Source organism: Rhincodon typus, unplaced genomic scaffold (genome assembly GCF_021869965.1).
Source record: "Rhincodon typus isolate 14 unplaced genomic scaffold, sRhiTyp1.1 hic_rhity00001250, whole genome shotgun sequence".
Taxonomy (NCBI): domain Eukaryota; kingdom Metazoa; phylum Chordata; class Chondrichthyes; order Orectolobiformes; family Rhincodontidae; genus Rhincodon; species Rhincodon typus.
In genome coordinates this window covers 569-13,932 of record NW_025966888.1, presented here as the reverse complement: position 1 = coordinate 13,932, position 13,364 = coordinate 569, and the positions used below count along the sequence as shown (strand labels likewise).

Sequence of the window (13,364 nt, the reverse complement as noted above, 5' to 3'; positions counted from 1 at the left end):
AGGGTTATGGGTCAGTTTTTTTGTATGAAATTGGATACAACAGGATTAAATGTTGGTAACTAAATCATAATGTGTGGTTCTTGGTCAAGGTTAAATCTGTGTGCTTAATTAGCTGACTGCACCAGAAGAAGCACAATTGTGCATTATCCATTTGTCTGCTTTCGTCGATGCAATTTAAACACTCTCATGGGACTGTTCAAAGAGGTCATGTTGGGGAAAGTTGTATTTACATGTTGACCAGATTGTGCCCAGGATAACTATACTTACATTGATCAGGTTGTGTTCAGGAAGACTGCAGGCCTCTATGTGGTCATTGAGAAGCTGTTGAGAAAAATTCTGGTGCATCTGAGCTGCTTCATGAGCTTCAATGCTGTTCCCGCAAGCTTTGTTCAGATCTAAGAGGAGGATAACAACACTTAAAAAAAAAGGTTTTGCTGCAGAACAATGCTGCTTAGACAAAAGGAGCAGCTACTATTCATTATTAAATTAAGGAAATGGTGTAATTAAGGCACCTTTCTCCCAACTTTCTACAGCACTTTAGAGGAGCTCAGGAGACCCTGCATAGGTAGAGGAGAAGTTACAGAATTAATTTTTATTAATTGGAGATGTTCAAAATGTTAACTAGGGTAATAAAATAGAAACTGCTGGAGAAACTCAACAGGTCTGGCAAAAGCTGTGGAGAGAGAAACAAAGATAATATTTCGACTCCAATGTGACTTTTACTCAAAACTGGTTCTCGTTTCAAATTGACCTGAAACATTAACTTTCTCTCTCCACAGACACTGTCACACCTGTTGAGTTTCTCTCACACTTTGTTTTCATTTCAGAGCACCAGTATTCACAGTATTTTACTTATAACTAGATAGTTTGACCTTATTCCTCTAGCTTCACTAGCAAAAGAAGCACTAACCAGATGACACAGAACCAATTATTGTTGGAAAAAACCAGGTGATAAAGGCTTGTTTTTATCATACAGCAAGTTATGATGATCTAAAATACACTGCCTGAGGGGGTGATGGAAACAGATTCAATAGTAACCTTTGAAAGAGAATCGGATAAATAAAAAACTGCAGGGCCATCACGGAATATCTCTTCCAAAGAGCTGGATCAGATATGATGGGTTGAATGACCATCTTCTGTGCTCTAGGTTCTGTGGACATCCAGTAGTAGGGCCTTGGATTAAAATTTCATCTAGAGAATAGTAACTTGAACAGTACATACTCTCGGTATTACACTGGCATATTAGCTGAGGATGCGACCTCAAGTTTAAGATTGGGGCCTCAGCTCACAATGTTTGAAGTGAAAGACAAGTGTATTATCAATGAAACTGCGCTGACACGGTGTTCTTTTACCACTGGCGTGGTCAAAGAAATAAGTTTGAAACCAGGGAGTAAAGTGGCAGGTGCAAGTGTTGAGGGGGCTGTGAAATTCAGCTGCCTGGATCTTAAACTCTGGAATTCCCTCTCTCCTCCTCTCATTTCCTTAAGGTGCTCCTCAAAACAAACAACTTTGGTCACAGTTTTGATGAGTTCTCGTGTCAAATCACACCTCTGAAATGTTTTGGGACATATTACACCATTAAAGATGTTACATAAATGTAAGTTGTCAGGAGGTGAAAGGCTGCTGCTAAGATTGAGGTCCAAACCACATTGGTAAGATTACTGCGAAAGTCAGCAAAGGTTGGGAAAGAGAACACAAATCTTGAAAATCAATGCACAGGATGAAGATGGATTGGGAACCTGTGAAGGAGAGTGAAAACAAGACAGCACAAGAGCATATGGGATTTAGAAGGGAATTTGAGCAAATTTTCCGCTCATCCAGAATGAAGTGTCTGTCAAGAACAGGAGCCATGCATGGTCTAGCAGAAATGCAGAGTCAGATGACACGTGTGAATGGGACAGCCAAAGTCAAAGCTTTAGTTTTTGGTGTCAGTACGGCAGTAGTTCCACTGAAGTGGAAATGGAAGCTCTTATGCCATCGCCACACTGAATTCTGTTCATTGATATTTTTCTTCTCATTTCAACAAGTCTCAAGAACTTCAGCAAAGAACTTTACATATTTTGTCTCACCAACGAATTTTTGAGGAATGGTTTAACTTTTTTTTCTTTGAATCAGGACAATTACTGTGTGAAAACGGCTTTTGTCTTGATAGTAGGTGAGAGCTGTAGAGAGCTGGAAATATTTACAGTAAAACTTGTATCCCAGGGTCAGACAGTGCAACTCAATTCATTAGTCAGCTAACTGGGATGAATGCAGCGAAAGACAAATTACAGTACAATAAAAATATGACACCTAGTGGAATATGCTGGGAACAGCCCTTCTCAAGGGAATATGACTGAAGAGGCATCACAGGTCAGATCAAAATGAAGACTTGCATTTTTAAGTGCCTTTCATAACCTCAAGACATCATGCAGTACTTTATAGCCAATGACGTACTTTTTGAAGGGTAATCACTGCTGTAATGTAGGAAACATGAAAGCTAATTAGTGGACAGCATTATGATATTGACAACATAAACCTTTTGAGATGGTAGGTGAAGGATAAATATCAAGACACAGAATTGCCTGCTCTACTTGGAAATAACGTACCCGGGAGGAAACAGAGTACATGTCTAATGTGTCCCTCAAAAGACTGCACTTCTGAAAGGGCAACATACTCTCTGTTCTGCAGTGTTAGTCTGCATTATAACTCGAATATCTATAGCAGTACCTGAACACTCAACTTTCTCACTCAGAGGCATGAGTGCTACCAACTGAGTCATAGCTGACAGTAGGCTCCCTCTGCAGGTACAGGATGCAACAGTTATCTTTAGTATTCTAGCTGAACCAAGTGCAGCAGATTCTAAATTTGATGACCAACCTGTCCCCAATCCAACAATCTCAGGCAAGGTGATAATGTGTGACTGTGCGTTACTAAGTATCTGCATACATTCAGGTTAGATAAAGTGAAAAACAGGATCTGTCAGTATTCCAGCACCTGCTCATTATTTAGAACAATGAACATACAATAGAACCTTTCCTTCAGATTCGTGATCAGACATTGACTAACAGGCAATTCACCAACTAAGACTTTCCAGAACATTCAGGGACTACTGTCCAATAAAAGGACCTGGAAATAATTTTATACTGGTCTTTGAAATAAAATATCTTAATCGTGGTTGACATCTGAACAAGCAGCTTTGCTGCCTCTCAACGAGTTAAATATTTCACAGTGTAATGTACTGGTCTAATCTTGACCATAGTTAACCCCCAACAACTCAATGCAGCAACATAGTTTATAATTCCTAGCAAGAAGTCATTGACCACAAACTCTAACTGACTCTTTCTCCACTAATACTATGATACCTGAATATTTCCAGCATTCTTTTTATTTCAGGTGTTCAAAATCTGCAGCCTTTTGCCTTTAATTTTAATCACTACCCCATTGGCAGCCAAATGGTCTACTGCAAAGATCATAAGCTCCAGAATTCCTTCCCTAAACTTGTCCACTTATTTTCTCTTAAGACTCTCCTTAACATCTGTAACCAAGTTTGTGGCCATCTGCCCCCTTAGTAGAGCGGTGTCAAATTTTACATCAGATATATGGCGCAGAATCAGGCCATTTGGCCCAACTACTCCATGCCAGTATTTATGGTCCAGCAATGCTTCCTCCCATTCCTTCTCATCTAAATGTGCCATTGTCACTCCTCTACTCTTTTCTTAAACACTCGACTAGTTTCCCCTTAAATGCAATAATATTATTCACTTCAATTCTTGCCAGTGATAACAAGTCCCACATTTGCACCATTCTTTGGGTAAAGAAGTTTTTCCGAATTCTCTATTGGATTTTTTTTGGTGACTACTTTATGTCAATGGCCTTTAGTTGATATTAGATGGATATCTAGTTGTGCTCTTCCCTGCAAGAGGAAATGTTTTCTCTGTCATTTTCTCTATCAAAACCTTCAATAATTTTAATCGCTTTTATTAGGACATCCTTCACCCTTTTCTCTCCCCCACCCCCAAGAAAAAAGGGCACCAGCCTGTCAATCCTTTCTTGGTAAGTATACCTGAACATTTCTCACATCATGCTTCTGAACTTGCTCTGCACCCTCACCAGTTCATCTACATTCTTTTCATATGGCAATGAGATCTGCACCCAGTACCACCTATACGGTTATAACCAAGCTTCAGTAAGAATTTAGTAGGAGGTTGCTGACTTGCTTGCCAAACTGGCTTGTTTTCGTTCAGACTTTTAGTCACCACGCTAGGCAACATCATCAGTGAGGCCTTTGATGAAGCCTCATCAGAGGCCTCACTGATGATGTCACCTAGCATGGTGATGAAACATCTGAACAAAAACAAGCCAGCTCGGCAAGCAAGTCAGCAACCTCACCCACAACCGAGCTACAAATCTTTGCTAAAACCTTAAGAATTTAGTATTTCTTACATCCCTATTCTTCAATTATCTATTTAGAAACAAAAGGCTTGTGCTCAGTTTTTTTTTAAAATAGCCTTGCTAACCTGTGGTGAAACATTTTATTATTGCTGTTTGTGATTACATGCTCAGGTCCCTTTGTTCCTCCATCTCACGTGGACTTGTATCTTCCAAGTATAGTGACCTTCCTACTAACATGCATAAATTTACATTTCTTTATTTTGCTTTTTAATACTGCTGTGACAGACCTGTAGACATTTTATGTTAAATGCAAGTTGTGGTGCATATAATTCCTTGTGGTTTTGAATCAGTTCACGGTCATCACTTGCATATCACTGCTATGCACCATTGGTAGTATGGCTGCTAACTATACCCGACTACTGACACCAGGAGGCAGGTGGGAGTACTGCATCTACTCGTAAAATAATCGCAAAATCCTGTGACATCAACTTGAGTGAAGAATGTCACAGCGGTGTAATATTTAAAATTTGGAGTGTCTGCAGTCTTCAGAAAATCAGAAAACCAAAAAGACCCCATTATTTTCCCCATCCCCCCTGAAGATCCAACATTGAAGACAGTAGGGGGAATGTGCTTCTGTGAGCCACTTCCAGTAGCACACCATACAGTGAGAATCAGCTGGCAACTTGCTTGTGGCAACATCACAACTCTGCATTCACCAGACAAACATTCTATAATGCAACTCTTCCACTAGCTAAGTGGAGTTTTGCATGTAGTAAATCTCTTGAGGGTAAAAAAAATCTCTCAAAACAAAGTAATGTGCATTTTCTAGCTCCTGAGTCACTATAACTACTGTTAACTCACTCAGTCCCTCAGAGATGCACAAACAGATCTGAGTAACAATGCTTTTGACCCTAAGCGTCAAGCAGAAAAGGCCATGGTCTCTGCTTGCGGCGTATGAGATTGAAAATGCAGTGAACACTAAAGCTGGAGGTTTCTGCTCAGTTGTTCAGCTGGACTTTGACAACATTGAAATCTAGAAGCAGAATTGTGCAGCCAACACTGCAGCAATGTTTTACAACTCTCGATGGCCAATACACCTTAGCATTCTTCACTTCCGAAAAACAGGTAAGCATATGGTTACTGCACAGTATGGAGAAGAATATGCTTGGCTGGGGCAGATAAAACAGCCTAAGCTCCCGTCCACCTGGGTATTTGACAGGCTGCAGCTGATGGATGAATTCTATCAGATCTCCCACCGCGAAATGCTTGAAATCTGGACCTGATGGTTATCCAAAGCAAGTGAGCATTGGGAAGTTAGGATCATTCCTGGTTGGGATGCCCTGTTTGGGTGAACAGCTTCAGTTCCAGATGCAGAATAAAACAATGTGGTCCGCTTACTTTGAACAAAGTAGGGAAATACAAGACAAAATCCTGTGACATCTACTTGAATCAAGAATGTCACGTCGGTGTAATTTTAACACTCTGGGATTCTACATCCACAATAATCAAGGTAAACACTGGAGGAACAAAAGTGCCAGGAAGGGAAACAAAATCTGAAGGAGAATTCCTACTAACCCTGAGCCTATTGTAATGTATTTAATTACTATACCTGATCACCCCAGATCCCACATACATCTATCCAACACTGCCCATTACCTGATCTTTCCTCCTACTTACCCCGGAGTAATGCTGAAGACCACAGCTGCACTGACATGTCTGGGATCTTGCTGGCCAGCTGCATGGCTGGTACCACCATGTTATTACTCTCCTGTGAAATGGAAGACAAGTAAGCAAGCTTGTAAAACGCAATGATCCCTTTTAACATTGTTTGTTTGACAAATCTGTCACTTCTGTAATAGATTATGGCATAATTAAGTACGACATCATTGCTGTCCCTCACTTCAAGGACAATGTTTTTAGAGGGTCACAAGTTTTTGCCAAGGGTCTTCTTGTGACTGAACAGGTTGATTCGCAACCTGCAGACCTCTGGGAACATGGGACAGAATGCCCCAAGAGTTGTCGAATCTGGAGTGCAGGATGTGCTTCCCTTTTTTGCCTTCTGTCGCTGCTGTCCCTCATCATTCAGATATTGTGACTCAAAGCTTGACAGAGGAATAAACATAGGGCAGGGGACCACTGGACAATCACCTACATCTTTAAAATAGTACTATAGGATCAACTTCAACTTGACGGCAGGAGTCAGGATCTCAGCTTAACATCCTATCTGAAAGCCAGCACCTCTGACTGTACAGCACTTTGTCTTTACTGTGGCAGGAAGCGTTTGCCTGGAACTTGGAAGTGGGACTTGAATTCACAATCTTCTGGTTCAGAGACTAGAAAGTACCATTGATGGAGCCACAGCTGACAAACTCATTGAAGGAGGTGGTGCTGGTGACGTGGCAAGGGACAAAGGTGGAAAACGAGAGAGAGAGAGACACACACACTCTGTGCAAGGAAAGCTGCGTAGTTCTGGGCTGATTACAAAAATAAGCCAGTGTTTCCCAAACTGCAGGTTGAGAGGCTGAGTAGGGGGCAGCAATGATGACTGTTGAGCAGAGACTCACATTTATCATCTTTAAATAAGCACAATATTTTTTTGTCTGTGGATCTAGCCTAATCCAATGAGTTCCATCACTTACACAAATAGACCCTGAAAAATGACAGGTTGTCTTAGTTGGTTTTCATGCCTGTATCCCTGCTGTTCAATTACCCACTTAATAGCTCAATTTACATTCTGGGGTTACACCAAGTATGAAGTATTACAATGGGGTACGCAGCAGCAAAACGTTTCAGAAGCACTGCAAGAATCAGCAACCACGGAATCTGTAACTGTGCTCTGTAGGTATGAAGACAGAATTTACCAGGAACTAGGTGGCTCAGACAACAAATGCATAACTTGTTGCAGAGCTGCTAATAGCAGGAAAAGGGCAGAATATGTTGATCAAAGCTAGTGCAATGCAAGACTGAAGAAATACTGGGCTCCTCACCTACTTCAATATTGAATAAACAGTTTGCAACACAGCGACTCAAACTAAATGCACCCAGTAGCACATCATGATATTTCTCAGTAGGAAGACTCAACTCACTCTGTGGTTTCCTAGTGCATAGAATATGTGACCCAGTAACACCAAGGAGCAGGCTGTTAATCGATTCAAATCCTCTGCGTTTGACATTTTCAGAGTCTCCCGTAGAAATCGCCTTAAAAGCAAACAGCATTCAGTCAGTCACGTTTGGAGAAGAGGTCTACTGTGACAAAAACTGCAGGGGACAGATGTACCTTTTTCTAGGCCACTCTTTCCTCACACCACTTTGTGTCCACGAACATCACTCTGTTCTGACTCTATGTCAACCTTATGAAAATAATAGCAGTTGGCAATACAACCCCTTGAGCCTGTTCTGCCATTCAACAAGATCAAGGCTGTTCGAGAATTGTGAATCCTTGGATTTCTCACAGTAACAAATTTCTCCTTATTTCAGTCTTAAATGAATTCCTTATTCTCAAACTATGATACCTAGTTCTAGACAATCCAACTCAGGGAAATAGCCTGTTAAGTTTCTGAAGTCTCCTGCTCTTTTCCCTGACCTTGCGCTTTCATTTCTCACATCATTCATTATTGGTCTGCACAAGGATGAAAGTATCTGGAACTTTACATTGGAGAACGGCAATAACTGGGCAAGTTAGAGGCAATGACAAGAGATCTGAGATCCTTCTACAGTTTGCATGCTATGATGATGTTATGATCCCCGCACAGGCTGATAATTTTTTTAGAAATTAAAGTTGTAGTTAATAGCTCAACAGATAATACAAAATGTTTCAAGATACTGACAAATAGATAAAAGCACTAATTTTTTACACATCCTGAAAAAAGTCTTTCAGCAAATGTATTTTACATGGATGGTTCACTCTGAAATGATTGCTGGCACTTGAAGATCTTTTCCTCTACCCATTCCTTTTAACTCCAGGGTTTGGATTGTACATGTCCTTGACAGATGTATTATTGGCAGGGGGGCACAAAAAATAGTTCAGGAAGCCACCAATCCTCATGTTCACCCCCGAATACTATAGGTCACCAAGGCAGGTGCAGAAATTGGCAGCCATCCACCATGTGACAATAAATAATGGTCAGTTAGCAAGCCTGTGACTAAGAGAAGACTGCCCCACTGTAATACACCTGACTTAGACAAGTAGATAACAGTGGACAGCACCCTTGCCACACCAATCTCAATGTATAATGCAGCCTAAGAGCTGACTTTTACAGTGCAAGTTTTCCTGAAGTTATCTTCCTTTAGCCACAGCCAGGCAAATCTTCCCAACTTGTTTTAACTCTTTCCAATCAGAATGTCAGCTCCCACGCACATAGCTGCATGGTGAACCACAGGTCGATTCTAACCACTCTAGCTCCCAGATCTCCATGACAATGTGTATCACATGGGCCTTGTATCCAAATAGAAATGCTGATGTGTTATCGTTGAGACCCCAATTATCTTTAACTCAGATGTAAATGGGAATTTAAAGCACAACTGTTTCCAACCAAAAACATTCTCAACGTTTTTCTGGGCCTTTGAAGACTCAAGAATATTTCTATTGTTTCCACACATTCTGCTGCTATTCTTGCCAGTGCAAAAACCTGCCCAGTAAAACAATCTAGGCCCCTTTAATCTCTAACAATCAATCCATCGAGGATTTCTATCAGGCAGACTTCACAGTAGGCCACATGATCTCATACAGTCCCAAAACACAATCTTAAACCTCATAGCTGTAACAATGAATCATTTGCATTAATCAATACATCATTGTTTCTGCATTGAGATACACAAATAATTTTCAATGACCTCAACTGACAAATTTAAATATTAATAAGCTACGAATAGTGTCTTCTGAGGAAGGCTGATCAGTCTATTGAAACAGCATCCCTATTGGAAAACAATCTCTATCCAGAGACACAAATAGTGGCCAAAGATGGTAACTGGAGATCAGGTTTGTCAGGTGACATCTGTAGGCATAGGTGACAGAAGACAGCTAGAGGTTGTGGAATCAAGGCAGCATTTTAGGAACCAGAATAACTTGGTATTCACAAACTTTTAAAAGTAGAAAAAATTGCATCAAATTAATACAAGATGTTGAAATTACATATTTATTGAGCTAAAATGTTTATTTCTAAAAGGAAATAGGAGGTGGGTAGAGATTAAGCACTGTCGTGATTTTAGGAACTGGAGTGAAAAGTATTTTGGTGGAAGCAAACACTCTATTCATTAGCGGTGTCTCCTTCAACAACTAAAACAATCAGGCAGCTGTGGAAAGCCAAACACTCACTTTGCTTCATTGTACCTTCCCTGAAAGAAGGACAGGAGGCCCCGGATGTAGAATGCAGCTGCTCGGAGACAGTGAGAACTAGAAGACACAAGTAGGACACAACGTTATTTCAGGCACAAACACATGACAGTGTACGATGAATGACAAAATACAAGAAGCCAAAAATTATTCTTTGTCCTCTTCCAGGAGAAACAGACGTACAGAAGTGGAGCATTTTAAATGTGTCTTGGTTCAGGAAAAACAAAATTCCAATTTCCAACTAGGCTTCTAAATTGACAAAATACACAGACATTGCTTATTTGAGACTGACTGATGTTGGCATCTCCACAGAGACAATGGTAACTCTGCTGTAGTGCCAGACCACAGGTCACATGCATACAAATCAGCAGGAGGTTGTAAAATGAAATCTGGTATACAGTGCAAGAACCTTATATTGGCACATACCAACTGGGTTGCCACCAATTGATCTCCTCTCTCTCCCTCTGTCAGTGCTGGGACACAAAATGCTGTTAAAACACCCATATAGATATCATGCAAGGAAAACTGAGCTGAGTCAATCTGCAAGGAAATGGTGCAAGCGAGTCACACAGATTACAATCCAGTGTTCTAAAGATGTATGAGCAGTGGAAAGTGTGTACAGACACAGATCAGGGGCTGGTGAGATGTTCCCTCCTGCAGCCTGGAAGTTGGCTGACATTTACTGACTAGCCTCTCTGCCTCTCCATATCCTCTGGGAGAACTGTTGGTTTAGTGGAACTGCATCCCAGCAAGAGTCAGCCCCTTCAACACAGGAAGAGGAAAGGGGAATTAGCACAAGGCATATTGCAGTAGCAATGGAAATTGGCTCAGCGTTCTGTAGGCTCTGTGTAATCATTGTTTCTTTTAAAATACAATAGTCCATTACTTCCTATTTACCAGAGAATTTGATATTTGCACTTAAACAATTCCCCCTGTTGCCAATGTTTCTCTGCAGCTTTCCTGAATTTTCCTAATAATTAATTTTACTGAATTGCCTATTTCAATAACTTTCTACAAATTCTAACATCCCTCCCTCTAGTCGTACATAAAAATCATTGCAAATAACAGCAGCCTCGGAAATGAAACCTTTGACACATCATTTCCCACCACTTAAAAGACTGACTGAACTTTGATTCTGAATGATTCTTAATCCTGTTTCTATTGTCCCCCTAATTCACCAGAACAGGAGGGTTTAGAAAGATAAATTATGACCATGAGTTCCATAAAATTGTGCAATATTCCCTTGAGCGTTGAAGATTGAGAAGTAATCTGATCAAAATGTTCATAAAGGTACTTTCTGAGGCAGACAGAGAAGCTGCTTTCTCTTAGGGGAATCTGATCAAAAGGGCGCAAGTTTAAATTTAGAAATAGAAATAAGCCATTCTAGAGTGAAATCATGAAAGTTTTCCCACACAAAGGACAGTATAACCCTGGAACTTGTGTCCAAAAAGATTCTGGATGCCGAGGGAGCAGTAACGCAACTAAAACTTTAAAGGGTGAAACTGACTATTTCCCCTTGGGCAAGTGTATTAGGGATATAGTACAAAGATAGAAAAACTAAGTTGAAGTTCAGATCAGGTTCAGAGGTTTAAATAAGTGATGCAACAGGCTCGAGGGTTGAACAGTTTATTCCAGTTCATCTATTCATTACCCTTAAATCTTCCAGTGACCTTTCACGCAAACAAACAGCACAGATTAGACGCAAAACAAATTTCTTCAATACCATCCCATCAAGCACTCCTAGATCAAATACAGCAGTCAAGTCCAAAGTGCTCTCTACATGTTCGAATCAAACATAGCACAGCAGCCTTGGCTACAGTAAATGTGCCTTCCCTTGGATAATAAACTCACATGCACTGTTCAACAGTACTAAAAGAAACTGATGTCTTTCTTACCTGACTGGGAAGTTGTGATCTGGGTTTATTCTTTCCAGTAGATTGTACAACTATAATAAATAAGGAAAGGTCTCGTAAATGGATTAATACTCTGAAGTACAACAATGCAATACCTGCAACTCAACCTTGGAAAAGGAAGGGCAGATCAATATTAAATAATCTAATTCTGCAAGGTGAGCAGGTGCAGGCACATATGATAGACTGTCATGGAGATGTGTAGCACAGACACAGATCCGTTGGTCCATGTCAACCAGAAATCCTAAATTAATCTAATCCCATTTGCCAGCATTTCGCCCATATGCCTCCAAACCCTTCCTCTTCATATACCCATCCAGGTGCCTTTTAAGTGTTGTAATTGTACCAGCCTCCAACACTTCCTCTGCCAGCTCATTCCATACACGCACTACACTGCATAAAAATGTTGTCCCTTAGGTCCCTTTTAAATCTTTCCCCTCTTACCTTAAATCTATGCCCTCTAGTTTTGGACTCCACCACCCCGGGGAAAAGACCTTGCTTATTTACCCTATCCATACCCCTCATGATTTTATAAACTTCTATAAGGTCACCCCTCAGCCTCAGACACTCCAGGGAAAATACCCCTAGCCTATTCAGCCTCTCCTGATAGATCAAACTCTCCAGTGCTGGCAACATCCTTGTAAATTTTTTCTGAACCCTTTCAAGTTTCGTAACATCCCTCCTATGGAAGGGAGACAAGAATTGCACACAGTATTCCAAAAGTGGCCTAAACAATATCCTGTATGGCCACAGCCTGACCTCCCAACTCCTACACTCGATGCACTGACGAATAAAGGCAACATATCAAATGCCTTCTTCATTATCCTATCTACCTACTACTCCACTTTCAAGGAACTATGAACATGCACTCCAAAGTCTCTTAGTTCAGCTACAAACTCGAGAACCTTACCGTTACGTGTATAAATCCTGCCCTGATTTGCCTTTCCAAAATGCAGCACCTCACGTTTATCTAAATTAAAGTCCACCTACCACTCCTCAGCTCATTGACCCATTTGATCAAGATCCTGTTGTACTTTGAGGTAACCTTCTTTGCTGTCCACTACACCTCCAATTTTGTTGTAATCTGCAAACATACCAACCATACCTCCAATGTTCACATCCAAATCATTTGTATAAATGACGAATGCAGCACCGATCCTTGCGGCACACCACTGGTTACAGGCCTGCAGTCTAAGGAGCAACCCTCCTCCACCACCACCCTCTGTCTTCTAACTTCCAGGTAGTTCTGTTTTCAAATGGCTAGTTCTCCCTGTATTCCACGTGATCTAACCTTGCCAACCAGGCTACCATGAGGAACCTTGTCGAACATCTTACTGAAATCCAAAAAGATCATGTCCATTGCTCTGTCCTCATCAATCCTCTCTGTTACTTTTTCAAAAAACTCAATTAAGCTAGTGAGACAAGATTTCCCATGCACAAAGCCATGTTGACTATCCGTATCAGTCCTTGCCTTTTCAAATACATGTAAATTCTTTCCCTCAGGAATCCCTCCAACAACTTGCCCACCACCAATCTATAGTTCCATGGCTTTTCCTTACCACCTTTCTTAAAAAGTGGCACCACATTAGCCAACCTCCAAGTCTTCCGGCACCTCACCTGTGGCTATCGATAATACAAATATCTCAACAAGGGGCCCAGCAATCACTGCTCTAGCTTCCCACAGAGTTCTAGGGAACACCTGATCAGGTCCCAGGGATTTATCCACCTTTATGCGTTTTAAGCCGTAA

General features: G+C 40.9%; 1 protein-coding gene across 1 annotated transcript in view; it reads right to left on the bottom strand.

Moving 5' to 3' along the window:
• Positions 1-11,651, bottom strand: part of LOC125481208 (MAU2 chromatid cohesion factor homolog) — a gene marked incomplete at its 5' end in the record, with an annotated part of 19,386 nt that extends 7,735 nt beyond the window's left edge. The window contains 5 exons of the mRNA XM_048592452.1: positions 268-395; positions 6,052-6,142; positions 7,461-7,572; positions 9,689-9,766; positions 11,602-11,651. Of these exons, the coding sequence (XP_048448409.1) occupies positions 268-395; positions 6,052-6,142; positions 7,461-7,572; positions 9,689-9,766; positions 11,602-11,651 (459 nt within the window). The remainder of the gene's footprint in view (positions 1-267; positions 396-6,051; positions 6,143-7,460; positions 7,573-9,688; positions 9,767-11,601) is intronic.
• Between the last annotated feature and the right edge of the window lie 1,713 nt (positions 11,652-13,364).